General features: G+C 52.4%; 3 protein-coding genes, 1 long non-coding RNA gene and 1 other non-coding gene across 8 annotated transcripts; 2 read left to right on the top strand and 3 right to left on the bottom strand.

Moving 5' to 3' along the window:
• The first annotated feature begins 193 nt into the window (after positions 1-193).
• LOC143434922 (uncharacterized) lies at positions 194-18431 on the top strand. The gene is made up of 5 exons (XR_013104786.1): positions 194-720; positions 7660-7795; positions 8278-8393; positions 12774-12914; positions 17947-18431. It is a non-coding gene; the product is annotated as an uncharacterized LOC143434922 (long non-coding RNA).
• Rin1 (Ras and Rab interactor 1) lies at positions 4352-12917 on the bottom strand. Of its 3 annotated transcripts, XM_034513932.2 has the most exons (10): positions 12752-12917; positions 12427-12607; positions 12216-12330; positions 12054-12126; positions 11858-11949; positions 10986-11726; positions 10420-10725; positions 9964-10095; positions 9677-9828; positions 6763-8866 (listed from the first exon to the last, which is right to left on the bottom strand). In XM_034513932.2, exons 1-10 carry the CDS (start codon positions 12904-12906, stop codon positions 8417-8419), a joined length of 2397 nt encoding a protein of 798 aa, XP_034369823.2. In that variant the 5' UTR covers positions 12907-12917; the 3' UTR covers positions 6763-8416. The 3 variants fall into 3 exon arrangements, with proteins under 3 accessions (XP_076771531.1, XP_034369823.2, XP_076771530.1); XM_076915416.1 differs by lacking the exon at positions 6763-8866 and adding an exon at positions 4352-5822 and having other exon boundaries at positions 12427-12917; XM_076915415.1 differs by having other exon boundaries at positions 12427-12917.
• Positions 13761-22058, bottom strand: Brms1 (BRMS1 transcriptional repressor and anoikis regulator). Of its 2 annotated transcripts, none has more exons than XM_034513939.2 (10): positions 21909-22058; positions 17648-17793; positions 17423-17513; positions 17151-17278; positions 16928-17007; positions 16750-16846; positions 16068-16160; positions 15132-15196; positions 14646-14685; positions 13761-14273 (listed from the first exon to the last, which is right to left on the bottom strand). In XM_034513939.2, exons 2-10 carry the CDS (start codon positions 17784-17786, stop codon positions 14266-14268), a joined length of 741 nt encoding a protein of 246 aa, XP_034369830.1. In that variant the 5' UTR covers positions 17787-17793; positions 21909-22058; the 3' UTR covers positions 13761-14265. The 2 variants fall into 2 exon arrangements, with proteins under 2 accessions (XP_034369830.1, XP_076771561.1); XM_076915446.1 differs by lacking the exon at positions 21909-22058 and adding an exon at positions 18431-18583.
• A 206-nt stretch (positions 22059-22264) lies between these two features.
• Positions 22265-24579, bottom strand: B4gat1 (beta-1,4-glucuronyltransferase 1). Its single transcript, XM_034513936.2, has 2 exons — positions 23386-24579; positions 22265-23112 (listed from the first exon to the last, which is right to left on the bottom strand). Exons 1-2 carry the CDS (start codon positions 24439-24441, stop codon positions 22921-22923), a joined length of 1248 nt encoding a protein of 415 aa, XP_034369827.1. The 5' UTR covers positions 24442-24579; the 3' UTR covers positions 22265-22920.
• Positions 24580-25052: 473 nt separating this feature from the next.
• On the top strand, positions 25053-25134 carry Trnas-gcu (transfer RNA serine (anticodon GCU)). The gene has a single exon. It is a non-coding gene; the product is annotated as a tRNA-Ser (tRNA).
• Positions 25135-27402: the final 2268 nt, after the last annotated feature.

Here is a 27402-nt window from a genome sequence, read left to right as displayed (position 1 = left end):
CTCACAACCATCTGTAACTGGATCCGATGCCCTCTTCTGGTGTGTCTGAAGACAGCTACAGTGTACTCACATACATAAAATAAATAAATCTTTAAAAACAAAACAAAAACAAATAAAAGAACTCAGCATGGTGGTGCTTGCCTTTAATACCAGTGCTTAGGAGGCAGAGTCAGGCAAACCTCTGAGTTTGAGGCCAGCCTGGTCTACAGAGTGGGTTTCAGGAAAACCAGGGCTACACTGAGAAACCCTGTCTCAAAACAAACAAACAAACAAACAAACAAACAAACAAAGTTGTTGGTGGTAGGGACTTGTTGAATGACTGAATGAGCGCAGAGAAGTTAAGAGCCCAGCTCCTGAAGATGCCACTGGGAGGCTGGGATTTACCTGGAGCTGTCCTCTGCTTGCTCTCCACACTTGCTAGCTACTGCTAGCTACACTGTTGATGCTGGATCATCCCAGAAGTGGAACATTCCTGGTGCTCTACATATCTTTTTATAGATGGGGAAACTGAGGCAGTGAGAGCCTTAGAGGGAATTAATGTCAGGGCTCAGACTTGAACCCAGGGCTCCTGATTCTCATTCTGCTTGTCTTCCAGGTTGCTGCACCTGTTGTCCCTTGAGCAGAGATTGAGTGCTGACACATCAGGATGATGGCCTGGGCTGAGAACTCAGATGGGTTTGGAGGGTACAAAGGACTTCCTTGCCTGGCCTGGAGAGGAAAGTGAGGAGCAGAGAGAGAATGTAGGCAGGGAAGGGAGGCCTGATGTGGGAGGCGTTGAAGCTGAACCTGAGAGGCAGAAGCTCCACTGTGGATGCCATGGGAAGAAAGTCAGGGCGAGGGAAGTCCATGGTTGGTGGATGGTGGGTGGATGGGACCCATGGCCAGGGACCATTTAGGAGACTGTTGCAATCATCTGGGAAGGGAAGGGATCTGGCTGGAGAGCTGGCTACAGGGCGGGCCGGGCTGGGGGAGGCAGCCTCTGGAGGTTCCTTGGGGGCGGTTCTGAGCCTGGTCCAAGGGTGTGGTGAGCCCAGTCATGCTTCGGGCAATGGCCAGTGCTGGGCGTCTGAGAAGAGGCTGTAGGATGTCTGGCAAGTGGGTGGGTCAGATCAGAGGTCAGGACCCCAGTTTCACTGGGGTGAAGGGCTTGGGGAGCAGGTAAAGTAAGTAGAAGGAAGAAGGTCAAAGGCCAACTTCCAGATGTACCAGCCAGACCTACTTCTAAGCAGAGGGAAGCCAAAGCAGGAAAGGGACTGAGAGGTGGATGAGAGCATGCCTCTGGCTTCAACAAAGATTCATTCGGTAGATCAAAAGTAAGAGTTGGCAACATACTTTGGTGCCCAGGCTGGGTGTCCAGCCCTCCTCCAGGTTGGGAGAAGTAGGGTGTAGGTGCCCTAAGAACTTTCTCCCCTACTTGGGATGGGGAGCAGGGTGAACAGAGAGCACCTAGGTTTTGGAGAGCAAGAGCTTCAGAGGAGTCGGGCTGGAGGTTCCTTTCCTGTTGTTCTGGTTAAGTCTGATTCATATTCTTCACCCACTACACAGAGAAGATGCTAACTGATGCGACAAGTGATTAAATCTTCAGTGGTCGATATGTGAATGGATGCATGGGCGAATGATGGATAGACATATAGATGCATGGGGGGATGGATGGATATACAGGCAGATGATGGATAGTCATACACATGGGTGAATGATGGCGCAGAGTGAGTATATAGGTTGATACACAGGGAGATGATAGGTAGATGGATATGGGGACGTGGGTTGCCACACACAAAGCTGAATGAATAAATGCATGAAAGCAAGAATGGCTCAAAGGGAGGAAGGGATTGGATGGATGGATGGATGGATGGATGGATGGATGGATGGATAGATGGATGGACCAATGTACATATATGTAGGTATGCAGTATGTATGTTTGTAGATATGTAAGCATGTATGTGGAAGTGGATGGGTGGATAGTTAGGTAGATGTATGTATGGCTTTTTTTTTTTTTTTTTTTTTTTTTGAGATAAAGTCTCATGTTGCCCAGGCTAGCTTCAACCTACTATGTAGCCAAGGATGACCTTGATGTTATGGTCTCTCTGCCTTTACCACCAAGTTCTAGGATTACAGGCATTTTTCCCTTGTTGATAAAACATTTGGATGCATTGCTTGATACAGAATGTAAACAAAGGGCCTGAATTGTCACTGGCAGCCACCCTGACAAGTGGCATACCTAGAATGGATCTCCACATCTCTGCAGGAGGACAATCTAAGACAGGAACAGCAGGGGTTACCACCACTGCAAGGAACAACTGTGTTCTTTACTGGGGCCTGAGGACAGCGTGTCATCCTGGCTGGACTGGAGGTGGGTGGGTGGCAGGGTGTACCATCTCAAATTCTGCTTATGGTGGGAACCAGAAGGCTGGGTCTCCCTGCTGTGATAGCAGTCCAGCCCATATTCCCAGGGAAAACTTGTCCAGGATATGCAAGAGGGAGATGGTTTGGATGCAATCTGTAGGCCCAGAGGGGAAGGGGAAAGGTGTCGTAAAGGATAGCCGGCCCAGAGAAAGGTCCCATAGAACAGCTGAGTGGGGGGATTGGGTAAGATTGGGGCGCTCCCCCAGGCAGACATCCTTAAGAGCCTTGGCATGCTGGCCTGCTGAGACAGCACATTGCTTTGTGTGCAAATCACCTCCTTCTCTCTCTTCTGTCCCAACCCCCACCTCAGTCCCTGTCTAAGCTCTTCTTAGGCCATCCCAGCTTCCAGGCTGTCAGGAGGAAGGGCTGAGGGTGGGCCGGCGGGAGGCACCCAGTCTTGGGTGGGAGCCAAGGTGGGTGGGTGAGAGAGGTTTACCCCAGGCAGCAGTGGAGGAGGAAAGGGTACATTTGCAACCTCCTCCCCTCCCCACTGTTGGGGCCACTCCCTTTGTGCTTCTGGCAAGACAGCCCTGCAGGGAGGGGGTCATGCTGCTGGGGACAGGATGGGTGGGAGACAGAGGTTTGGAGAACTCAAACTGGGAAGAAGGGGTTTTGGCCCTCCTCAGCATCCTTGAAGCCAAAGAATTCTGACAGCTGGGGGTAGCTGAGGGTAGCGGGCCTTAGTCATAGAGACCTCCTCCTCCTCGTATGCATGTGGCTACAGGACAATGTGCTTGCATGTACAGGGCCCGGCATACACATGTGTTTGCACAGCCTTGGCATGGCTACACATGTACACAGCTGGGTGTCCCAGCAAGTTCACACCTGTGCCCACAGCTGCAAGAATGAAGCAAACGGCTCCTCAGCATCTCGGGTCGGTCCAGCTGGGAGCCCAGTTCTTTCCTAGCAGATGCCTGACTTCAACATCTGGCCACATTTGCCCTCAAGAAAGGGAATCCTGGAACCCGTGTCCAGGCTGGAAGGGCCAGTCCTGCCTGAGTAGTGCAGGCAGCTCTTCTGAAGGCCTGCGCAAGGCCACCTGTGGGTGTAGGCTCTCTGCTTAAGGGGAGGATCGACCAATCGGCTGGGCCCAGTTTGTTGAGGACGTCTCTAATTGCAGTCCTCATTCTGACCACATACCCCAGGCCTAGGTAAACAGGGTGACTAGTCCCGCTGTCACAGGACAAGTTTCTTTTTGCCACATCTTTCCTCAGTTACCCCAGTCCCAACTTCTCTGATCTCTGCCACATCCAATACTGCCTGATCTTTTTCCACAAGTATTTACTTTTCCTTGTCTCTTCCTGCATCACACCTCTTTCCCTTGCACTCTCATCCCCAGGATCCTGGCCTCCACCTCTCCTGCCTGTTCTTCTCTTCCCTCTCTGTGTCAGGGGTCTCCTGCCCTAAGAATTGTCCCACTGTTGATCTGGGGTTTGTCTTGTTGCTTTTAGCTTCCCCGTGTCTCTGCATCTCCCACCTCTCCTCCATCTATGTAGCAGTGTGTGTATCTTGCCACCATCCCTGGGTGGTCTAGCCTCCCTCCTCTCTCTCTGTACTGTATCCTGGGGGTTGGCTGGGTTGGAAGCCAGGTCTGGGGTCTGTGACCAAGGCCAGGAAGGAGAACCCAAGCAGACATGATATTTACGTTGGGACTTCAAAGTGAAGCCCGGGCTGTGGTGGGGGTGTAGGGGAGCTGGCAAGCAAAAGCCAGACTGAGGTCAGATCACACTCCTCCCTAGTGAGGGTCTCCTTGGTGACACACACCTCCCCCGTGGGACACCAGATCCAGAGTAGGGATGGAATAGTCTATTTTGGTGCAGAGTTCTAAGAAAGGCACTTCCTGTACCCTCACCCTGCCCCCATCCTTTCTTCCTGTCACCCTGCAGCTGAGTCGGGCAGCTTGGTGTCGTCCCCCGCCCCCCCTGCCCCCCCACCCACGTAAGCATCCCTCAATTGGGAACACAAGGATTTCTGGGGATGGCAGGAGTAAAAGGCTCAATCTCAGTAAAAAAACATCTTAGGCACTGGGCAGCCCATGCAGCCTCACTTTCTGGCAGAGGCTTTGCCTGGCAGAGCAGCATGGGTCTGTAACCCTGTCAGCCCCATGCAATGGGACCAGGCAAATCTGGCCTTTCCTGACCTTTAGAGTTTACCAAGCAGCCTGCCAGCCTGAGCTTGGAGGACCCAAGTTGGACTGAAGGTCACCTCCCCAGCTAAAGACATCCAGCTGCTAAAGCCAGGAAGGGGGGGCGGGAGTCCCAGGAGGGCGAAAGCTTATTGTCTCATTCCACAACTCAGTCTAGGGGCCTAAGTTCCACCCAGGGAAACTCTTCAGGAAGGGCCACCACCATGACACTCAGATCCAAAAACCACTCAGGTCCCCAGAGCCCCAGCTCCTGGGCTAGTACTCTCCCCATCCTCCGTCCTGTCCTTCAGTTCCTCCAGTGAATCAGGCTGGAATCTGATGAGCTCAGGCTGCCCCGCCCAGCCTGCCTAGCCCGTGAGGTCACTGCACCCTTTCAGGGGTCTTCCCAGCAATTCAGTTTCCTCAGGGAGCCCACCAGAGGCTGTGTGGGGGAGTGAGGCCAGGATAGGCCAGGCTGGGTGGGAGATTTTAGGAGATTGGGGTTGGATCTCCTGTTCATGCTTCAAAGTATAAAAACATGTGAGTTGTGTGTGTGTTGTGGGGGTGTGTACATTTCCAGGGTTCAGAAGGAGCTGGATGCAGAAGCTATAGTGTGTCTCCAGGAGCTTGGATATAACTGTGTCTGAGTGGTGACATGTGTTAGCACTTTTGCATAGGTAAGCCTGTGTCAGGAAGTCTGTGTGTCACTACAGGCCTGTATCCAGAGTCCTCATGTGTATCATAGTGGTTTCTGGGTGTGCCTGTTAATGTTGGGAATCCCTGGGCACTATACTTCCCACCTGGGATAACAGCATCACTGTGCTTTGGAATGTGGGTCAGAGTGTTACTATGCTCTAAACTGTGGGTGTGAACATTGCTCACAAGGCCACAGTAGGATATTAAGGAGGGGGAGGAGGGTGGGTCAGACTGAGTCTCCATGACTGCTGCTCACTCCACCCCTTGAGACTGTCTCACAGGCCCTAGAACCTGAGCAGGCAGCCTTTCTTCACCCTACTCCTGACCCCCTTTTCCAGTGATGTCCGGTGGTCTTTTATCACCAGTTGGGTATTCATGCCTTGGGGTAGCATCAGGGAGAAGAGCTGAAGGAGAGGAGTGGTGTGAGGCTGAAGCCAGGTGTTCATACCCCTCAGTAGAACTGGTAGAAAATGAGCCAGCCCCAGGAGCAGAGAGAACAGGTCTCGAAGTCTTCCCGGACCCACCATTCTGAATCATCCTGCAGACAGTCTTACAAGTGCCAGTTCCGACCCAGGCATTGTTCTAGGTTCTTGAAGGCCTGCCAGGAGGAAGCCTGTGCTCGTTAGTGAGGAAGACAGACAGTAAAAGAACTCACACGTACAACTTGGGTGACTTTAAGATGACAAATGACGTGCCTGTTTTCAAGACACCCAGGCTACTGGTCAGTGTCCGTGTCCTGCACCACAGCAGTGGACACTGGATGAGGCACAGCACAGCTCAGAGCCTTGACTTCTAGGACATGGAAGATGTAGGAGGGGTAGCGTCCCTGGGATGCAGTGGCTCACAGTTACTCGGGAGACCACAGTACTTGGTAATGATACACCCTTCTTTTGAGATGGGGGGGGGGGGGCTTGCTATGTAGCCCAGGCTGGCCTCCAATTATGTAGCTGAACTCCTGATCCTCCTGTCTCAGCCTCCCAAGTACAGCAATTACAGATATGTGCTACATGCCTAGCTTTGTTTGTTGAGAGTATGAATAAATGACTCTTTCTCTCTAGAGTGTATGTTGGAGTTTTAAGTCCCGTAACAAGCCACTTACTTGAAGAAGGCCTCAGGTTCCTACTCTATATAATGGAGACATCAGGAGGGGAAAAATAAAATAAGGTGGAGATAGCATCTAAGACTGGCATATTCCCACCGCGCCTGCATAGTGAACTTGACCTGTGCTCATACTGATTTGGCTTCGATAAAAGAAAAGGTCCAGAATGCATGCAGGAGCCAGCAGTGTTCCTTGGAGCCATGGCTGTATCCACACTGAATTCTAGGAGCCCAGAATTAGAACTGACCACAAAAAGGAAGGGCCTATGGGGGTCCCAGAAATCTGGGCCCCATAAGATAGTTTCATATCCTGTCCTTGGAATCCTCCGCACCCTGCCAAGTCCTTTTCCAGGAATGAGTGCTACAGGTCCTGTGTCTCATTCCCAGGAATGGCCTTCCTACTCCACCCCACCCCAGTCCCTTATTTGTAGTTCTCAGGCTGCAGTCAGTGGACACCATTTATTGAGCACCTGCGGAGTACTCCATCCTGTACAAAGGACTAGGGAGGAAGAGAAGACATATTATGGAATAAGGGGCCATGTTGTTCAGAGCCTTGAAGATCCAGCAGCCTTGTGTGTGGGTCCTCCTGGGTGGTAGAGAAAAGGCAAAAAGAACCAGGGCCACCCTCCCCAATGCCAGATGTTAGATATCAGATGAACTTTGTCCCCCCCCTTATAATGCATCAAGGGCATAGAAATTGGGGAAGGAACATTGGTGGCCTAGTGACTAGTTTGGAACCCTACACCAGCTAGATGTGGATCTGAAAGTCTGCCTTCCTCTTGGTACATTGCATGTGTGTGTTGGTGCCCTGGTGCCCAGAGGCCCAAGAGAGCACCTCTGAGCCTGGCTGTGGTCCTCCTTTGTCTGGAAACAATTGTCTCCTAAGAATCTCTGACTTGCAAGTGGTCTCTGCTCTGCATTTCCCAAGCTGCTGTAAGAGTGTAAGGCCAGTGACAGACTGCATTCTGCAGCTCTTACATTCTCCTTAGCCACAGCCCTCCCACAGGGCGGGGCGGGGGTGGGGCAAAGGGGGTGGGTGATCCTCAGGCAGCTTCTTGGGCTGTACACGCCCTCTTGTGGTTATTGGTGGGTATTTTTCTCTGCTCCGATTTGCAGTGGGCTTCCCTCTGGGACCCGCTGCTCTGGCTTGGAGGGCTAGTTTGCCGGGACATCTTGGGATTACCAGACCTGCACTACAGTCGGGCTCACAAGCTACACCATGCCTCATTATCAAGGGTTAGTGAGGGCCCAAGGAGCAGGGTACAAAGGCAATGTTTGTGGATCACCCCTCTCTGTTCTGGAAACGTTTCACCCTGCAAGTGTGCATTATTTCTCAGGGTCCTGTTTCCCAGAAACATTTAAGTGCCTCAGCAAATTTCTGATCTTGAAAAAAGACTGGAACATAGATGCTGTCTCTCCTGTGGCCTGAATTCGAGGACAACAACCATCTCTGAACTGAGGAAGACGACACAGGTGAGGGGGCTGCCTGTTAGAGGCACCCTACCGGCTGCCATGACTACAAATACTCATTCTTTCTTCTCTTTCCCCACCCTAAGCTGAGCCTCCAACCATCCATGTAGGCCCTGGGTCCCTCCAGGAACTCTGCAGAACAGCAGTCACATCCCTTCTTTATATACCAGACACAATGTCTGGGAAGAGCCTGGCTGCCATTCTGCTGACCCCCTGACCCTTAGGAGAGACTGGAGTTGCACAGGGTCTCAATGCTCCAGTAACCCTGCCTGTGCCCATGGGCAGTGAGAGAGGCACAATAGCCAGGACTGCCCTCCCTCTCTGCCAGAAGTTGGCTACCAGGTGGATTTTCCCCTTACCAGACACGTTTGTTCCTGTGGGATATGGGGCAGACAGAAGCCAGGGGCCTGGAACAGAGGGTCTGGCAGTCTCCCGACTCTCAATGATGCCCTCGTCTGTACTGACAGTTCCCTGTTGTCTAGCAGGTGGACTCATGAAGATCGGCTAGAGGTGGTAGCGGACACCACAGAGCACTGTGTGTGGGCAGTAAAGGAAGCTCAGCAGCTGGGCAGAGTGGACTTAGAGGCTCCTGGAGGCCCAGGTAACCCTTTTGGCTCTTCCTAGCTACTCTTCCAAAGCCTGGCTTCCCTCTGCCTTTTGATCCTCTGACTGTACGTGACCTCCTCTGGCCTGATCCTTGCTTTCTTGGACAACAGCTATCTCAGGTTTCCCTTCACCCTTTAGACCCCCTTTCTCCTCCTGCCATGCTCCTGCCTCTGGTCTCTCACTGCCTGTCTTTGCCTTCTCCATTGCAGCTCCCTGGGTCTCAGGGCGCTCTGCCCGGCGATAGATGAGGTAGCCAGTTGCAGGAAGCCCATGGGCCAGGGCTTCAGGGGGCAGGCGATGGTAGCCCTGGTCCTTGTAGAGGAAGAGGCCAAATGCATCCGGTTGGGTCACTCGAAACTTGGTGGCACAGAGTTGGCTCAGGGTGGCAATCGAAGACCCTGGGGGCAGAGCTAGGGTCTTGGAGGTGCAACCTGTGCTGGGGTCCTGGTAGGCTACTCGGAGGAGGTGCTGTGTGCAGAAAGCAAGAACAAGTCCTCAGCTCTGTTTGGTTGTCACCTCCAAAGCACAAGGGACAGACTGAAGCTGTGCAATGACAGAGTGGGGTGGTACACATCCATGGTAGACCTGGCTGATTTGTGGGCTCTGAGGGGGACATTGGGGCAGGAGAAATGTGTTTGGGCTAGTGGTATAGGCACAAGGCTATGAGGACCCATGAGGAGAGTCCACTGTGTGCTGGGCTCTTACCATAACTGTTCCCAGGGCTACCTACCTAGAACTATTTTCCCCCATAGCTCATCAGGGCGTCTACCCTTCAGGGCAACTCATGTGTCCATTTTAGAGATGAGAAAACCAAGGCACAGACAAAAAGTGATAGAGCTGGGATGAATCTGGGATCTGGCTACAAACTCTGGATTCACAAACAAGACTGAGAAGGTCAAGGCTGATGCACTCTAGCCAAGGTCCAGACGGGAGCACAGACTGAAGCTCAGGGACAAGGAAGGGAGAACCTTAGCTGGTGCTAGGGGCCAGGAACTAGCTGTCACTATCATATCAGGTTCTATCTCCTCATCTGTAAAATGAGAAAAACAATGGCCCTACCTCTGCAGAGTTTCTGTGCCGATTCAAGGAGGCTGCCCTGAAACTCACAGTCCAGTGCCTGTCCCATGGATCACATTCTCCTGAAGGGCTGCTCTGATACTCAGATGGGCCTTTATCTCTATTGTAGGGTGATGCAGGGCTAGAGGAATTGTGCTGGGTAACTTCAGAGTCCCTTTGAGCATGGCCAATATGGGGAAGATGTGGGGAAGGGCCCTTTACCTGGAAGCTGTGGGTGGCCGGCAGGCGGCGCTGTTCCCAGAGGGCCAGAGAGCGCTGGAGCTCCTGTGCAGGGCTGAGTGGCAGTGCGCGGGCCTGGCTTAGGCCACCCAACAAGGCCAGGCTGGCTGAGAGGCTGGTCAGGTAGTAGCCGCCTGGAACACAGGATACATAGAATGCAGGTCAGGCTGGGGTAGAGTGTCCTGCCTTCCCTTCCTTGCTTACTAAGGACTCACTAGCCGCTAAGGAGCCCAAGTTTCACCCAGACAGGAAGTGAGGGAACCCTTTACCCTCTCCAGTGAGCAGGGTGGGTTCCAGTAGCTCTGACATGTACTCAGCTTCTAACAGGAGGTCAGGAAGATCGCACTGGGCCAAAACAAAGCTCAGCAGAGGCAGGAACTCATCAGCGCCTGCATCCTCCCCTGTGGAGACATGGGAAGAAGGAAGTTCCAGCCTCTTCAGAGGCCCAAAGGCTAGGGTCCAATCTCCATGCTAGACAGTGACCCCTCCCCTCCACCTGCTAGACTCCTAGGTAACTAGGTAACAGAACAGGACCATTATAGCAACCTCAGGGAAGGTTACAGGGAAGAAAGAAAATATTCTCTAGAGTTCCTGACATGGACAATTGGATCCTTCTATCCTGTTTGCAGTTCTGGGATTCTGAGACCGGCTCCCTTGGGGGTGGGTGATGCATAGCCTCTATTCAGAGAGTGGAGCAGTGGAAGGTGGTGGTGGTAGGGTCATACCTGCCTGGGTTTTCAGGGCTGTGTATAGCAACTTGCAGGCTTGCAGGAGCCACTTGATCTGGGCACTAGGTGAATAGGCACGAAGAAGCTGCAGCAGCTTCTGGCGCACCTGTTCTGTCTCCACTGGGGAAGAAAGGTTCAGATGGGACCCAAAGGCTCCAGGCCCTTGGGTCCGGGCCAGGCGGAAGCCCTCAGCTAGGCGGCCAAGGGAACCATCTGTGGAAAGCCGGCGCCGCAAGCGGGCAGCTAGAATGGGTCGAAGAGGCTTGAGAACAGAGCGATGCAGGGACTTCTCCAGGACCAATTCTGCCAGAGAAGAGTAGTTGCAGTCAGGGGAAAGAAGCCTGGAAGAGCAGGAGGCCCTGGCCAAGACTGGAGGTAGGGAGAAAGGTGGGGAGGGGGAGGGGGAGGGGGAGGGGGAATTCAGTGTAACAGTAATGAGAAAGGGGGGGTGGGGTGCAGGGAAAGCAGCAGTACATCATTAAGCCCCCAAGGCAAGGAGAGAGGACAAGGGAGGATGGAGAGCCAGGGACATGAACCTGTGGAGACCAGGGCTCGGGCCTTACCCAGCCGCTCCGGTGGTAGCAGCTTCTCAGGACCCAGCTCTGCGCTCAGCATGGCTCGGGCCCGACTCAGGGCCTGGCGGATGCCCTGCAACTCTCGGGGCTCGGGGCCAGCCCGAACCTGGGTCAGTAGGTCCTGCACTAGCTGACCCACAGCTGTGTATCGGTTTTGCATTAACATTGTGGCTGCCCGGCCCACCTGCCTCTCCGGTGCCAGCAGAGAGCAGAAAGCAGAACTCATGGACCGAAGCAGAGGCCGCCGGTGCCTTGGGCGGCTTAGGCGTGGGGAGGTTGTAGGGCTTCCTGAAGAACCCTCCTCCTCTGAGCTGCTGGGGGAGCAGCAGTCCACCTCCTGAAGTGAAGGTAGGGGAGGAAGACTAGGGCCCGCAGCATTTCCTGGCACACGATACCCCGCTGAGCTCTCCCTCTGCAGCAGCTGTCGAGGGGGCAGTCTTTCCGTTTGGCTGGAAGCTGTCCCTGGCAGGACCGGGACTGGAGGAGGCGGCACAGCAGGTGGAGACAGAGGGCTGGAGGTCTCTGTGGACACGCGCACTTTGAAACTCCTCTTGAATTTCTCACGTTTGGTGGGGCCCAGATCCCCTGGGAAGAGGGGATTGAAGAAGCAGAGGGCAGCACCAGTGCCCTGATCCAGCTCTTGAGGGGAGCGAGCCTTCAGCCGGGCTATCGATGGGGCTTCCGAAGGCCTCTGTTGGTTCTTGGTGTTAAGAGAGGAACTCCAGAACTCTAGCAATCAGAAACCAATGGGGGCCTCAGAGCTGGCTCTGGTGGGTGCCCACAGAGAAAAATCTTGGTTGCTCTTTCTTCCCCCATTTGGTCTCTATGTGTCTATGTAACAGGCTGCAGGGAACCCTTACCCATGCCCAGATGGGAGATGGCCTCCAGCTCTTTGTGGGTGGCTGCCTGATGAATGGCTCTGGGGAGTCGGAGAGGGAGGAGAAGGATGTCCCTAAGGTCAGAGCAAGGAGCAGTCAAGAGTGAGTGGCGCTCAGAGGGTGGGCAGCCCTGGGAGGCAGGCCCAGGGGTCACCAGGTGCCCTGCAGGCAAACTCACCTGTTATGGCAATATGCACAGATGAGCTGGACCAGGTCCGGAAACATGAGCTCCGAGCCCTCCAAAGAGATGCCTGAGAGACATTGGAAGTGAGGCTGTCCTCTGAGGACCTCCCTCCCCTGCCTATCTTCCAGCCCCTTCCCTCCAGACCACCCTCCTCACCGCCAGGACTCTCTTGGATATAGTGGCTGGAGACAAAAGACGGGCCACTAGCTTCTGGCAGCCGCACACACAGAGCCTGGCACTGGCGAGTGTTAGATTTCCGCACCAGGAAGGTCTGTGAGTGAACAAGATGAGGAGGCTCAGTTCCTCCATGTCCAGGCCCATTCCCTCCCATCCTTGGTGGGGCTAGACCTTAAAGGGAGAGACTCACCCCCGGAGGCTCTGTCCTCAGCACGTGTAGCGCAGCCGCAGCGTTGGCCCGCAGCTGTAACCACACAGGCCGGGTGATCAGCAGCCGCTCCCGCAGGCTCACAGTACGTGCTGGTTGTTGGGACCCGCCTGCCTGTACCCCTCTGGTATCAGGTGTGTCATAAAGTGGGTCTAGAGATGGCCTGGGGGCGGACACCCAGACCTGAGCAGGGGTCTGGGATGCACACCTCTTCCCATTCTGGACTTCCCATCTACCCTGTCCTTGCCAGATCCTCCTGTAACTGCCCTCAGACCCTGCACCTGGCTGGTCCCCCAACTTTACTAACTTTTCTTTCTGTTGGTACCCAGGTACAAAGTTCAGGCTGGTGGCTCCCAGAGGGTGTGCTCCGGCCTCACCAGGGTCTTCCATGGCTGAGAGCTCCTTCAGCTTCTCCTGGGACTCAGGAAGAGAATCCAACCCCCAAGGCACAGGCGTGCACATTCCTGGCGGTGAGTAACACTTCCTGAAGGCGGTTCGCCCTGTCACACCCCGCCAGTTAACTCTTGTATGTCCACTCCATGTTGCCAGTGTCCACCTCTTCTATTCTTGGTTCAGTCTTGAATGGCAGAGGAGCCCTCCATGCTAGTGTCATTATCAGGGCCCCAGCTGTGGGAGGACCACCTCCACACAGCACCTTCTGCAGCCTCCTCACACTATGCAGTGGGGTAGGGAGAGGTTAAGGAGAACCGGCCAAGTTCCCATAGGCCCAAGCCGCACCCCTTGGTCACCTTAAGAAGTCTGTGGTCACTGGCTCATCTGCTCCAGCCTTGCAGGGGGGTCAGCCTTATGGGAGAGCACCCCCTACTGGTTGCAGCTGACTCATTCCTGAACCTAACTTGGGTTTTGTGATTTCCCATTGCTATGGAGAAAGGATGCTGTGTCTCCATGGAAACTAAGCTCTCTGCTTAACTGAGGTTCTGGGGGTGGTTCTGACACTCCCTGTTCACCAGAGGGGGAGTGTGGCTGTGAGGTCGACAGCACATGGTGCTGCTGCTAGCTGCCTCCCACACAAAGGCCCTGCCAGCTAGCCTGCCTTGCCAATCTGCCAAGTGTCTGGGACAGGTGCAGACATGACCTGACCTCCAGGCATGTCCAAAAGCCCCTTCACCACCCAAGGCCATGTGCTTCACCTGTTTGCCTGTGTCATGGGTAGCTTCCTGCTCTGCAACTTTCTCTCTCCACGCTTTTCTCTAAGTCACAATGTCCCAAACTACAGGGACCCCAGAGAAGTCTTAGGTTCTCCCCACAAAAGCCTTGATTCCCTTGTAAGATACAGCAGCCACACATCAGTCACATTGAGGTCCCAGGTTAAATTTTATTCCAGTCTTTGGAATCTGAGAGGCAGACACCAGGAATGGCCCTGAGAAAGCCTGGGAAGCCGTCATCCCCAGCAGCAGTTAGGATGGCAAGACCCAGCATGTCTCTGATGGGGAGTTCCTCCTGTAGTTGGGCCTGGCTCCTAGCTCAGAGGCTGAGGGCCAGGGTTGAAAGTCAGGAGGGTTGCTGCTTTGACTCTGGATGAGGCCTGTCTTCTTTGTGGGGAACACTGAGGAAGTTACTCTTAGGAAGGGGGTGGGCTGGTCAGGGATGGACAACAGTCTTGCTTGGCCAGGTCAGCTTTGGGGCCACAGTTATACAGATCCCAAAGAGAGCAGAGGAGTCCAGGCCAGTGGTGGCAGAGGGTGAGGGGACAGCAGTAACACCGGAGAGCTACTAGGCAACCCCCTGCCTTTGCAGAGAAATGTTAATCCTGTGTGCGGTACCAGCTGCTTCCAGGACCATCTGGGTGTAAATGCATGGTCAGGGTCCTAGTAGGGTATACAGGAAAACTGCTGAAAGGAAGTTGAACCAAAAGGACCACCACTTCTTGAAGGCACTGAGGGAAGTGCCATAGCCCCCTCATCCATAGGGTTTCTTCTTCTTGCCCTCTGACCCACCCTCCTGGGAGCTCCAGGCACTTTTACCTTCTTGTGGTGTTGAGCTTGGGACCTGGTTCTTGCCCACACTGGGCAGGACCACGACCACTGAGCTACCCCCCAGCCGACCTTCCCGCCTCTCCATGTCCTTGCTCCCTCAGCCAAGAGCCTCTCCAACGTGGCTCCTATCCCTCAAACTCCCACAAAACCCTCAAAGTGAGATCAGGCTACCAGTTCTGACAGGTCCATGTCTGTGATTCTTACCATCTGCTTTTCTCTTCTGAGGGGACACTGCTGCCCTGGCCTGGGTGGAGACAAGAAAGGGTCCTTTAGAGTCCATTTTAGCTTGCTGATACTGCCCCCCACAGTCTAGGATGAAAGCTGCTCTAAGTCAAGTTGCATGAAGTATAAAAATTTTTTCTATACCAAGTGCCGAGGTGTCTCCACTTGGAGGCCAGCCCAGCAGCCACCCTTCTCCTTCCAGCCCTCCTGGGACAAGGACTGACATTAACATCCTTCCTCAGGTCAGTCTCTAGACAGGAGGGCTACAAGCTGCCACAAAGTCAGCACACTTGGGCTGAGACAGATGTATGTTGCTGTGCAGCTAGCAGAAAACTCCCTGGGCATCTCAGATACTAGAGCTGGCACGGGGGCGGGGGGAGGAAGTGGAGACTAGGGAGGATGGGGTTGGAAGGAGCAGAGGGATGGGTGGCAAAGCAGGGTGGGGTAAGCAGGCAGCAGTGGACCTACCTTTTTGATGGCCGTCCAGTCTTCCAGGATGTCAATCTCCTGCAGCATGTACACAATGTACGGGCCTACACAAGGGTCAAGGAAGCAGGGCAGCACAGGAGTGCAGCAAGGCTTCACCGGCTTGGGAGAGCTGCACCCCCCCCCCTCTCTCCATGATCTTTGTGGTCCTGGCTTGCCTGGAACTTACAAAGACCCACCTGCCTCTGCCTCCTGAGGGACCCTGCACCTGTTACCAACAGTTACTGGCTGTCAGTAACTGGCTTACTGGACCCTTCCCTCACCCAAAGGTAGATCCTGGCCTCTTTCCTCCTAGTAACACTGTCTGAGCTCTGTATCTGAAATCCACCTTTACCCACAATGGTTCAATAATGTCTCCTTCCCGCTTCCATCCTGAGGTGGTCCCAGGGCTGACACTATAGTTACGGAAGACCTCAGCTCAGTGCTATGCTGTGCAGCACAGGAGGGTCAAAGGTACAAGTCCCTTTAGGATGCTCAACACAGAAGAGAACCATATACGTGGGGGTGGGGGATATGGATTAGGAGACTTCAGAGGGGACAGCACTTGACATGACACCACAGAGCAGACAGGTAATAGGGGCAGAGGGGTTGAGCAAGGCCTGGGTAGGAATGACTGAGACAGCATGAGGCCTGCACCAGGACAGTGAGGGGAAGCCGCCAGAGGGCTTTCAACAGCTGATCTTTACTCAGGAAGTTACTAAGAGTCAGTGAGCTGAGCTTTCTGTTTCTCTGGGGACCACAGAACTCAGGAGGACCTAGAATGCAGAAGAAAATTCTGACAGATGGACATTTTCATGTGACACCAAATGGCCATGAATGATTGTAGCTTGATTCTGTCCCACATGATCTGTCTAACTCCCTGAGTCCAGGGCCTGCCCCATCCTGCCCTGTGTCAGGCAACCAAGAGTGGAAGGATACCAGAAACAAGCGGTGCCTTCTTCCTTTTGCTGGGTGGCACCGAGTCCCAGGTCTTCGAGCTGCCCCTGCTATGCAGTTTGTCGTCCCACCACTCTGTGCCCAGAAACTCAGAGTCAGGGTCAGGACAGTAACCCACAGCCAATTCCAGCCACCCCTGTGCTCTACCATGGGCAGCCTGGCCTCCCCTCCCTTCCCCATCACCACTAGGACAGTTGTTCCAACCTTGGTTGAGGCTAGCAGCCTCTTGACACACTGGTGCAGCCTGGTAAAAGACCACTGCCCTTCTTGCTCTAGCCTCAGGTTTACCATTTATTTTGAAGACAGGGATGAAGGAAATTTCCAGACCCCATGTGAACACCGATGCCACTGCCATGGAGAGGACTATGGTGTGTGTGTGTGCGTGTGTGTGTATATGTGTGTGTGTGTGTATATATATATACACACACACACACACACACACATATATACACACACATATATATCTCCATGTGTCAGTTGGATACCCCAATTCTGAATAGGGGCAGGCAGGGGACCCACTCCTCATGAGCCCCCACTATATGTGGAACACTAAGCTAGACCCTTTCCTGACCCCAAGAAGTGGGCTGTTTGACTCCCTTTGTGCAGCCTGTGACACTGAGGTCCAGAAAGGAGCAGGGCACTTCAGGATTGGGCCCTCCCTCACCAGAGCTGATGTCCAGGCTCTGCCGGTCCTCCTCCAGCCTCTGGATCCGCTCCTGCAGCTCCCCAAGCAGAGTGTCATACAGCAGCAGCTTTTCACTCTGGGAGGGGGAAAGCCACTCAGCCAGGGAACTGCTAGGCCTCAGCCTCACCCGCCTTCCCATGGGCCCACACTGGCTCACCTCCAGGTGTTGTTTGGCTCCCTGGAGTTCACACTCATACTTATTCCTGATAACATCCAGACAGAAGCCCTTGTAGATCCCTGCAAAGGGGAAGAGCAGCTGTTTAGCAAGAGGCCCTAGTGTCCCCTAAAGGACAAGCCACAAGAATAGGGTGACCAGGGCAGGAGCAAAGTGGAAAGTGACAGAGAGCTGGTTTTGGGAGCAGAACAGGGTGGCTACAGACCTGCCACCTGAATGCGGATCTTTAGGCTCTGCTGCAGCCCTCCAAGAGGCTCTGTGTACTCTGGAGCTCTCTCAGCCCCCACTTCCTCCAGTCGTAAGCGTAGCTGACTCAGCCGTTCCCTGAACAACCTGGAGGTGAAAAGGCAGCTGTGTATCACTGGCTTCTCCAGTGGTCACTTGTCCTCTCAGACAAGTGCCTGCCAAACATCTGCTGCTCATCACCACGGCACCTGCACCCGCACTGCACAAAGGCCCCCAGCTCTCCGTGCTCACTTCTCCTTCAGCTCCGAGAACTGCTTTTCCAGGTCCAGCATCTCGCTGACACACTCACTGCGGCGCCGCTCGTAGTCCTCGTCATCCATCTCTGAGGCGAGAGGGCGATTAGGACTGGTTCTGCAGGGGCTGCTGGTGCTCAGGGGGTGTGGGTGTGGGTGTAGGGAGGGAGAGAGAGCCTCCTCTTGTGTAGCCTGGGAAACTGAGGTTCAGAAAGGGGCTCACCTGAGCTCTCCTCCTCTGACTCCGTCTGGCTGCCACTCCGCTCCTCCTCACTCTCATCTGCCTCCCCATTCATCTCAGCTGCTGAGTCGCCTTCTGCCTCCATCTCTTCTGTTTCTTTGCCTGAAGGTTGGATGGGCATCTGGGCTCTGGGAGAGGGAGTATGGGCCATTACTAGCCACTGTCCACTATTGGGGCAGCCAAACAGGGAGCTGACCAAACACAAACCTTGAATGAGATAGGGGACGTGACTAGTGTCACCACACTCAACACATATTTGATGGAATCTCCTCCTCTTACAGAATTCTGGGATGCATGGGAATGCTGACCAAAGCTCTGAGTCACAAAGGAAAGGTTCCCCCTGCTGATGGATGGGACTGGACCCAAGCTTCTGACTGGCTCCGTCCAACAAGACCCTTCGTAGACTCAACTTGAACTCTAAGCCCAACCTCTTTACCTCACTGAATAGCCAGTTCTTACTCCTACCCTCTGTCCTTTCCCTGTGTTCTAGATCAAATCCTGTCACTGCCTTTCAGTTCTCAGTGTTTTGTTCTCCCTATGGATCTTCAGCTCTTCTTTTTGACCCATATCAGAAGCCTCACATCCAAGTGTTTAAAGATGAGACCTTCAGGGTTTTCTGTTATTCATTTAATACACACACACAGAGACACACTCAGACACAGACCACAGAGCATAAGTGGAGGTCTGAGCACAGCTTGTATGAGTCAGGTCTCTCCTCCTACCATATGTATTCTTTGACTTAACACTGGTGGCAGCTGTTTTTACCTGCTAAACCACTTGGAAGACGATGAGGTACCTCGGGTGTACCGATGGCCTTAATCAGCAGAGGGTTCCTCAGAAGATATTAAGTCCCCTCCGCCTTCTTAAATGAGGTGCTCTAGCCAAAAGGCTCTTGTTAAACACAGGCTCCTCGACCTTGTCTTCCCAGCCCCTAGGAATCTGAGAAATATAATTTTTATATTATATGTAAGAGTGTTTTGCCTACCTGTGTCTTTGCACCATGTGTGTGCAGTGGCTGCAAAGGAAGTATCAGATCTCTGAGAACTGGAATTACAGATGGTTGTGAGCTGCCATGTTGGGGCTGGGGATGGAACCTGGGTCTCTGGGGGCAGCCAGTACTCTTAACTGTTGAACCATTTATAATTATCAACATCCAACATCCACTGTGGAAATTTCTGATACTGGGGATTAAACAATTTGTTGTTGTTGGTTGGTTGGGTTTTTTTTTTAAGTTCTTGTTTTTCCAAGACAGGGTTTCTCTGGGTAGCCTTGGCTGGCCTGAAATTCTTTTGTAGACCAGGCTGGCCTTATACTTACAGAGATCTGCCTTCTGAATACTGTGGTTAGAGGAATGCATCATTACCGTTCAGCTAAACGCAGATTCTTAAGCTGCAAAAGCTAGCATTCACCGATGTTCACAGCCCTGAGAACCGGTCTCACCAATCTGTCCAAGCTGGCCACAGGATTACAGGCTTGCCTCTCTCCACTCAGTTAAATCCCCTTCTTCATAAACGACCCTGACTCAGGTTTTTATTTTGTTTTGGTGAAGGACTAAGGATTGAACCCGGGTTTTCATACATGCCGAGGCCTAACTACCGCCGAGCAGTATCCTAAGCCCCTAGCATTCCCAAGGATGTGAGCAGGAAGCACCTTCCTATGTGGAAGTTCAGATGTGCTCAGGTTTTTCCTACCATTAAGGAAAAACAGAAGGGGCTGAAGAGATGGCTCGGTGGTTAAGAGCACTGACTGCTCTTCCAGTGGTCCTGAGTTTAATTCCCAGCAACCACATGGTAGCTTACAACCGTCTGTAATGGGATCCAGTGCCCTCTTCTGGTGTGTCTGAAGACAGCTACAGTGTACTCATATACATAAAATAAATAAATCTTGAAAAGATTTAAGCCAGGTGGTAGTGGTGCACGCCTTTAATCCCAGCACTTGGGAGGCAGAGGCAGTGGATCTCTGAGTTCAAGGCCAGACTACATAGTAAATTCCAGGGCAGCCAGAGTTGCAAAGAGAAATACTGTTGGGGGGGGGGGTGAAGGGGGGGGAGTGGGGAACAGAGAAGTCTGAGAATGTTTCTAACATATATGAGGTCTTGGACTCAATTCCCAGTACTGGAAAGGAAAAAAAATTTAAAAAGCAGAGAGAGCCTGATGAGATTCATACGCACAATCCTAACCCTCCACACGCTGATGCAGGTCTGCAAGTTCTAGGCCATTCTGGGTTAGATAGTGATGCCCTGTCTTAAACCAAAAACAAACAAAAACAGTATGTCTGGGGGTATAGTTCAGTGGTAGAATTGCTGCCTGAAGAGGTACCTAGACTAGACCCATCTGGAAAAAACAAACACAAATAAAAAATAAAGCCAGGTGTGGTGGTACAGTCCTGTTATCTTAGCTCTCAGAGGCAGGGGGATTACTACAAATTCAAGCTCAGTTCTGATATACAGTTAGTTTCAGGTTGGCCATAGCTGGTGAAGCTGTTGTCAAAAACTTATTTATTCCAAATAAATAAGTAAGTAAAAGAATGAATGCAGACACAGGAAACTTGGCCCAGTTTACTTAATTCCCAGCAGTTCTCTGGGCCTTGTGCGCACTTGCTAGTCTGACTTTCACCTCCTCCTCTTTCAGCGTTTGGATACCCAACACTCACACTGAAACCACTGCACAGAATTACATGCACATCAGCTTCCTTGATGTGCAAACGCCAACAGTTTTCAGTGCTTGCCTTAGGTGACATTTCAGAAACACTGAACAAGGCTAAGCCCCTCCCCCACCCTTTTTCTTATCTAGTATTTACTAAGTACCTAATATATGCCAGGTACCAACAGTCTCTGTGGATTGTGGCAGACACTATAGTATAGTTATGGCAGACACAGTCTTTGGCCTCAAGGAAATGACAAATTCCTGGGAGAGAAGGCAAAGAAACAGACCTTTATAATGCTGTGAAGAGAGTCAAACTAAGGTGCTATGGGAGAGGTGTCTACACAGGATCTGGAACTTGCTGCAGCAGTGACAGCTTCCAGAGGGAGACAGACTAGGTGAGGACCAGGCCAACAAGAGACGAATGTTCCTGGCAGAGTGAAGAACAACTACAAAGACCTAGAAGTGAGAAAAAGAACCGGGGACATAAGTATGTAAGCTTTTACTGGACCCAGGCTCCGCTACCTACATATGGCAAGTTGTTTAAGCTTTGTATAGTCTGACTAGTCAGCCAGAAATGTGAGAAGGGGTCTTTTTTGGAATTCAACAAAGGAGGCAGGGGGAAAAACCTCTGTAGAGTAGATTGAAAATCCAAAAGTTAGGGTGGAAGGTATTTTCAGAATGATGGAGACATGGGAGATTGATGCTGCCAGATCACCTCAGAGAATAAGCCATCTTGGATGTAGAAGCTTCTAGTTCACACTGGTGTTATTTCTACACCTCTGCTCTCTAAGTCTTCCCCGTGGGGTAGGCATACCTCCCCCAGGAAGCTTTTTTATTTTTTATCTCATATTCTCCCATTCTCGTGTCCGTCCACCCAGTAAAATGTGGGTGTTTCATCAGGACAGGGGCTGCAATCTGTCCTATTCACCTAGTGCAGTACCAGCTCCCGTGATGACTGGAGATTTCTAAACACAAATTAAACAAAATAAACCTTTGCAGTACAGGAATTGGCTTTTACTTTTTGGTAACCCTACTTGGAGTGGTGACCAACTCTCCTTTCACACCCATTCAAGTAATTACAGTGCCGGGCCTGCAGGAGCGCTTAGTAGCATTTCCTCCTGCTGTGAAAATCCAGATCTCCAAAACAGCCTCACTGTCCCCTTTTCAAGCCTCAGATCCCCCGCAATTCCTTTACACCGTGGTATATATACTTTCTAAGACGCAGGGTGAACTCAACGATCTTCTTCCTCCAGCTGACTCTGATCCTGACTTCGTTAAATGAAGTCACAACCGTCCCTCCTTAACCCGGGTACCATTGCTGAGGATTGCAGGGAGTGGAAGAGGCACACTGCAAGGCGCGGTGTACACGAAATTTCTCTTTAGAGACGGATAAGCACCTCCAGAGCAAACCTCCAGGGAAAGCAGACCCCTCCCTACAGACACAGGGAACAAATTCTGTGGTGCAGGAAAGTATCCAACTCCGATCCACCCTCAACCGCGGGCTCCTCTAAGGCCACCGCGCGAGCCGGGCTGGTTAAGTCTCTGCTTTGGTTCCGACTCGGGAAGCCCAACCCAGCGCCAGGCGTGGCCATACGCACCGCAGGGACTGGGGCCTCCGGCTTCACGTCCAAGACTCCCAGAGAGCTGTCGAACCCAGGATGTGAACGCCGCCGCCGTTGGTCTCCGGGGCAGAGCTGCGCAGGTCTCTCTTTCTCCAGGAGGTGTCGACGCTTCCGTGTGCGTCATCAGGAGGCGCCCATTGTGGAGCTTACATTAGAACTACTGGTGTCCAGGCATGCCGGGATACGGTGGACGTGTCTCCATAGCAACCGGCCCACAGTATCCCAGGCCTTCAGCCTGTTCTAGCATTGTGGTCTGTATCCTTGGGTCCACCGCCGTATAACACGGTGCTCCAGCCCACCACCCCTCAGCTTAGGAGAGTAACAGAACCAGCTGTGGGTGTAACACTCGTTTATTTACACACTGTCATCCGAAGGCAAATGAGCAGCCCAACCTACCGGAGGGCACAGATCTAGGACTTTAATCCCCAGGGCCTACAGACCCTTTCCTCCTTCAGGATCTCAGAGGGCAGAGGGCGAAGGCATGAGAGAACGAGGAAGCTTACGTTCTACCCCAGTTCTGAGCATTACATTCTATGTTATCTTTCTTTCCAAAAGGCTCATTTTATTACTCAAGCTTCTCACCTCTAGCCCATTCATACTTTTTGCTCTGCCGCTATCCACCCACCATTGTTAATAAGAACAATATCATAATAATAACACTGTAGCAATATTAATAATACTTCACATTTGTACGAAGTTTACAGGATGTTTTCACATACAGCGTCTCATCTGAGCCAACAGTTCTGTGAGGTAGGTATTTTCACCTCCCTTTTTTCAGACGGGGTAATGGAGGCTCAGAGAAGTAATAGTATTTGCTCAAGGCCACACAGCTCGTTAGTGGTAAAGCTGAGACTTGCTCCCAGCACCCCATAGTCAAGTCCAGTGTCCCAAAATCACAGCTACCTCTGTAAAGTGGAGGCATATTCTTACCCCAGTCAGGCCTGAGGATCCAGATGCTGAAAATTCTCAGACCATGGAAGAAAAGGACTCAGCATCGGTGGGGAGAATTGGGGTACCTAGCCTTCAACTCCTGTTTGAACTGGCGGTAAAGGACCTTATTGCGCTGGTTTTCAGCCTCCTTTTGGGGATGGAACTTCAATGCTTCCTTGAATCCCTTGTGAACCAGAAAGCCTTCGTTCAGCACCTCAAAGTTAAACCCTGCCATGTGCAGCTCACAAGCCTAGAGAGAGGTGGGAGAAGAGATGGGAGGGAGGGGAGGGGAGGAAGAGAGTGAGAGAAACAGAAACACAGAGAGGTCATAATCATTTAATCATAATAACTTAATGATATCCCAGGGCCCACATGATCATCCCTAAAGTTTCACTCCACCGTCCTCAATTCTCCACCATTCAATTACTTTCTTCTTGCTTCATTGCCTCCTTTCTACCAATGGCCACTCCATCCCTGACACACCTCCCGTCCCAGTCCCACATGCCTTCTCCCTTTTAAGTACCTGGCTGATTCGATTGAAGCCATACTGCCGAAAGCGTTCATCAAATGTGGGCACCTTTCCTCCAGCCACATAAAATGGTTCCCAGGGGTCCCTCCAGGGTACCACGTAGGCAGGTCTCAGCAAGCTCTCTTCTGGCAGGTTGACCCAGCGGGAGTAGTTGGTGGGTGCATGGCAAGGCGTGCACAGCCCATAATAAAAGGGCCGTACTTCGCCCACCTGATAGAGCTGCACTAGCTCGTTCTTGTTCATCGGCATCCGGCGGGATCGGCGGATTTCAAACGCAGGCACCACCAGGGCTGTGCCATCCCAGTGGTTACTCTGATCCAACATCTCTCTTAGGCCTCTCCACAGCCCTTCGCTGGGCACCATGTCCACATCAATCACCAGGGCATAGTTGGCCTCTTCTCGAGCCAGATTCCTTAACAGGTTATTGGGATAGGAGATGTTGGTCCCCAGTGCATAATTAATCCCGGGCTGGGCCACCCTGGCTAGCTTGTCAAAGACCTCTTGGCAGGATCGCAGCAGGGCAAACTCCCCAGGCTCTCGGGGGTCGGGCACCGCAGCCTCATAACGCGAGGGGCACACAAGGTGCATGGCGACCCTGGCGCGCATCTCGGGGCAGTGGCTGCTCAGCGCGTAGGCCAGCACCGTGGCCAGCTGCGCTTCTTCTTTGGTGGCCGCGAACACTGAAACGGACAACGGACCCTCCCAGCGCTCCAGAAGTCCGGACAGGTGCAGTAGGTTGTCCACACTGGCATGCGTGGCCAAGATGACATCGTTGGGGTCCATGGTGGTCTTCAGTAGACCCCTGTAGACGCGATAATCGCCGCTAGCATCCAGAACGCCGCCGGAGGCCAGTGCGGTGCGGAGTTGAGACTTTACCTGGTCTACGGATCGTGGAGACGGCGGGAAGAACTCGAAATACTGTTCCTGCTCCTCCTGGCCGTGCAGTCCGGAGAGCAGCGATAGGTAGAGCAGCTGCAGCATTGCCACCAACATGAGCGCGGCCAGCAGCAGCTGGTAGAAGGCGCATCGGATGGCGTAGGACATTTGCATGGCTCTCGGGGATCCCGGCGCGAAGCAGGGACCACCGGGCCGTAGCCTCTGCCAGCCACCGCAAGCCCGGATTTACCGCAGCCTCCCGAGCGCAGCCGAGGCCAGCCGAGCCCTACGCGCAGCCCCGCCCACCATCTGCTCGCCTCGGTGGAGGATCCTGCCAGCTCGCCCTCTGTGAGAGAGGAGGAGCTACTGCAGCAGTGGTTGTTCTGCGCGCGCTTTGCAAACGCCGAACCTAGCCGCGGCGTCGGCGCGCGGCCGGGGACCCCTGGACGCGTTTCTCTCTCTGGGGAACTGAACGCAGACCGTCCCCCCTGCCCTCGTGCGTCTTGAAACTTGGGTGCGCTCACCGGGCCGCGGGGAAAGGAACCCCGGTAGAGCTTGGCTGCATCAAGCTTGGCGTGATGGCGCGGTTCTCGGTTGAAGCCTTCGTAGAGGGGAAAAAAAAAAAAAAAAAAAAAAAAAAAAAAAAAAAAAAAAAAAAAAAAACCCTCTTTATTACTGTTTCTTCCTCTGAACTTTTCCGGATGAATACTAGAGTCATGAATGAGAACGTGGAGGTGCTCAGGAGATGGGAGATATGGGAATGTGGAAAGAATCACCGTGTGTGGGACGAGGTGGCCGAGTGGTTAAGGCGATGGACTGCTAATCCATTGTGCTTTGCACGCGTGGGTTCGAATCCCATCCTCGTCGATCCTGTTTTATAGGAAGAAGGCTTCTTAATTTTCCACGTTCTGCCTGTCGTGAGCCCGGGGTCCTACTCTCTTCTCCAAACTATTTGCCTACAGCCCATGTTTCCAGGGGATTTGTACTACTGCTTTCAGAACGTGCATGGTGTTGATAAAAGTTCCACTATTTTTTTTCTCATAAGTACAGCGTAGGGGTCGTTGCCCCTAAGACTGGTACTCGAATTTTGACCAGCAACACCTCACCTGATCTTCTCTGCAGGGGTGTGATTGTTTAAATCTCTGCTGTTTCCTCTCGCTTCCTCCAGGGTGGAAACTTCTTATTTACACAGCCCTTGGCCCATTGCATGCACTGAAACAGACGGCTTCGAGTAGTCCCACAGCAGCCGCTTTATATACTGAAGGCACTTAGTTTGTGGATGAATGGAAACCGTTAGCAGAAGTGTGGGGGGAAGGGCGGGACCTCCGCTGCTTCATCAACTGACTTAATAAATACTTGCGTTTCTTTTTAACCAAGTTAAGAGATACGCCGAGGGCAGACCACAGCGCTGGGGCAGACTAGGGAGGACTGAGTGGCAAGGTTGGATTGGTTGGGTGGAAGGCTTCCACAGGCTGTCGGGTCCTAAACATTCAGGATAACTCCATTTCACAGACTGATACAGGGGCGCCAGCTCTCTGCCAAGGCTGTGTTAGGCCTGAAGACAGGCGTCAGGAGAGAAGGGGAGGTTCAGAACTTTCAACCCCGGTTTTGTAGACACAGGGCTCAGAAATCAGGCTTGCTGCACTGTAAGAACTTTGGTTTGATTTGGTTTTAGTTTTTTGAGACAGAGTTTCTCCATGTAGCCCTGGCTGTCCTGGGCATTCACTCTGTAGACCAGACTGGTCTCAGTCAGAAATCCATCTGCCTCTGCCTCCCGAGTGCCCAAATCCGGGAATTAAAGGCATGCACCACCATCGCCAGGCTTTGTTTTGTTTTGTATAATCTGGTCAATAATTAATAAAAATAATAACCTATACTGGGCTGTAGTGGGGCTTGCACTAAGGAGGCAGAGGCAGGTAGATCTCTGAGTTTGAGTCCTGGTCTATAGAGCTAGTTCTAGGACAGCCAGGGCTACACAGAGAAATCCTGGAGGTGGGGAGGGGTATATCTTCCCTCCCTCTTTTTTTTTTTTTTTTTTTTTTTAACTGATATATAGCTCAGTAATCCTGTTTTTTACTTTTTTCTTCATGAACAGAACTCTAAGGATAATAGACTTTACAAAATAAACACTATTAAAATAGAACTTTAAAATAGATAGTTTATATGAAAGGAGACCTTTGGTGGCTTTTGTGGGCTGAGAAGCAGCGACAGTGAGGGAGGAGAATGTGGTGGACTGGGCACTGGGGCAGCTCTCTTCTCCCTTGGGTGACCCCTGTTTTATTACTATTATTATTAATATCATTATTATTATTTTAAAGAGTACCTTGACATTGTAGTCCAGGATGGGCTTGAACTAGTGAACCTCCTGCCACCACCTCTGGAGTGCTAAAACCATAGGTATGCCCCAGCACATCTGGATGCTCCATTATCATTATTTTATTGATTGTGGTTTTGAGATAGACGGTGTGGGCTTTTTGTTGTTGTTGTTGGTGGTGGTTTGTTTTTGAGACAGGGTCTCTACGTAGTCTTGGCGATCCTGGAATTCACTATGTAAAACAGGTTGGCTTCCAACTCACAGAGATTCCTGTTTGCCTCCTGGGTGCCTGGCATGACGGTGTGCACCACTGAGTCTGGCCTCAGTCTTAGTGTGGAGCCTAAGGCTGTTGTCTTCAGGATTCTCTTGCCTTGTGCTCTCCATTGCTGGGATCACGGGCATGCGCCATGGCTAGCTCAATTTCTGTTTTAAAGTTTGGACGATATGGCTTACACTCCCATGGTAAACATTGTCCAGAGAAGTGGCATGGCTTCCAGCTCTGTGCTGCGGCCTGTCTTCAGCATCAGCCAAGCTGCTCACAGCTCTGCCACAACCTCTCCCACTCCAAGGACCTGCCCCGGAGAGACACGGGACCCTCTCCCCACTCCAAGGACCTGCCCCGGAGAGACACGGGACCTTCTCAGGCCAATTCTGAACAGGCACCTCAAGGTGCACGCACATGACTTGGTAAATTCCTTGAAATTTGGAGACCTTTTCAGTTCACCACAAAAATCCCTTCCAGGTTTTTCCTGCCAGACTTGAGCTTTTGTTCGCCTCCACTGTGATCCTTACTCCAGACAGCTGCTGGGGCATTGATGTGT

This window comes from Arvicanthis niloticus, chromosome 1, assembly GCF_011762505.2.
Source record: "Arvicanthis niloticus isolate mArvNil1 chromosome 1, mArvNil1.pat.X, whole genome shotgun sequence".
NCBI classification, from domain to species: Eukaryota; Metazoa; Chordata; class Mammalia; order Rodentia; family Muridae; genus Arvicanthis; species Arvicanthis niloticus.
Note: the sequence above shows the minus strand (reverse complement) of the source record. Positions and strands in the feature narration are given on the sequence as shown.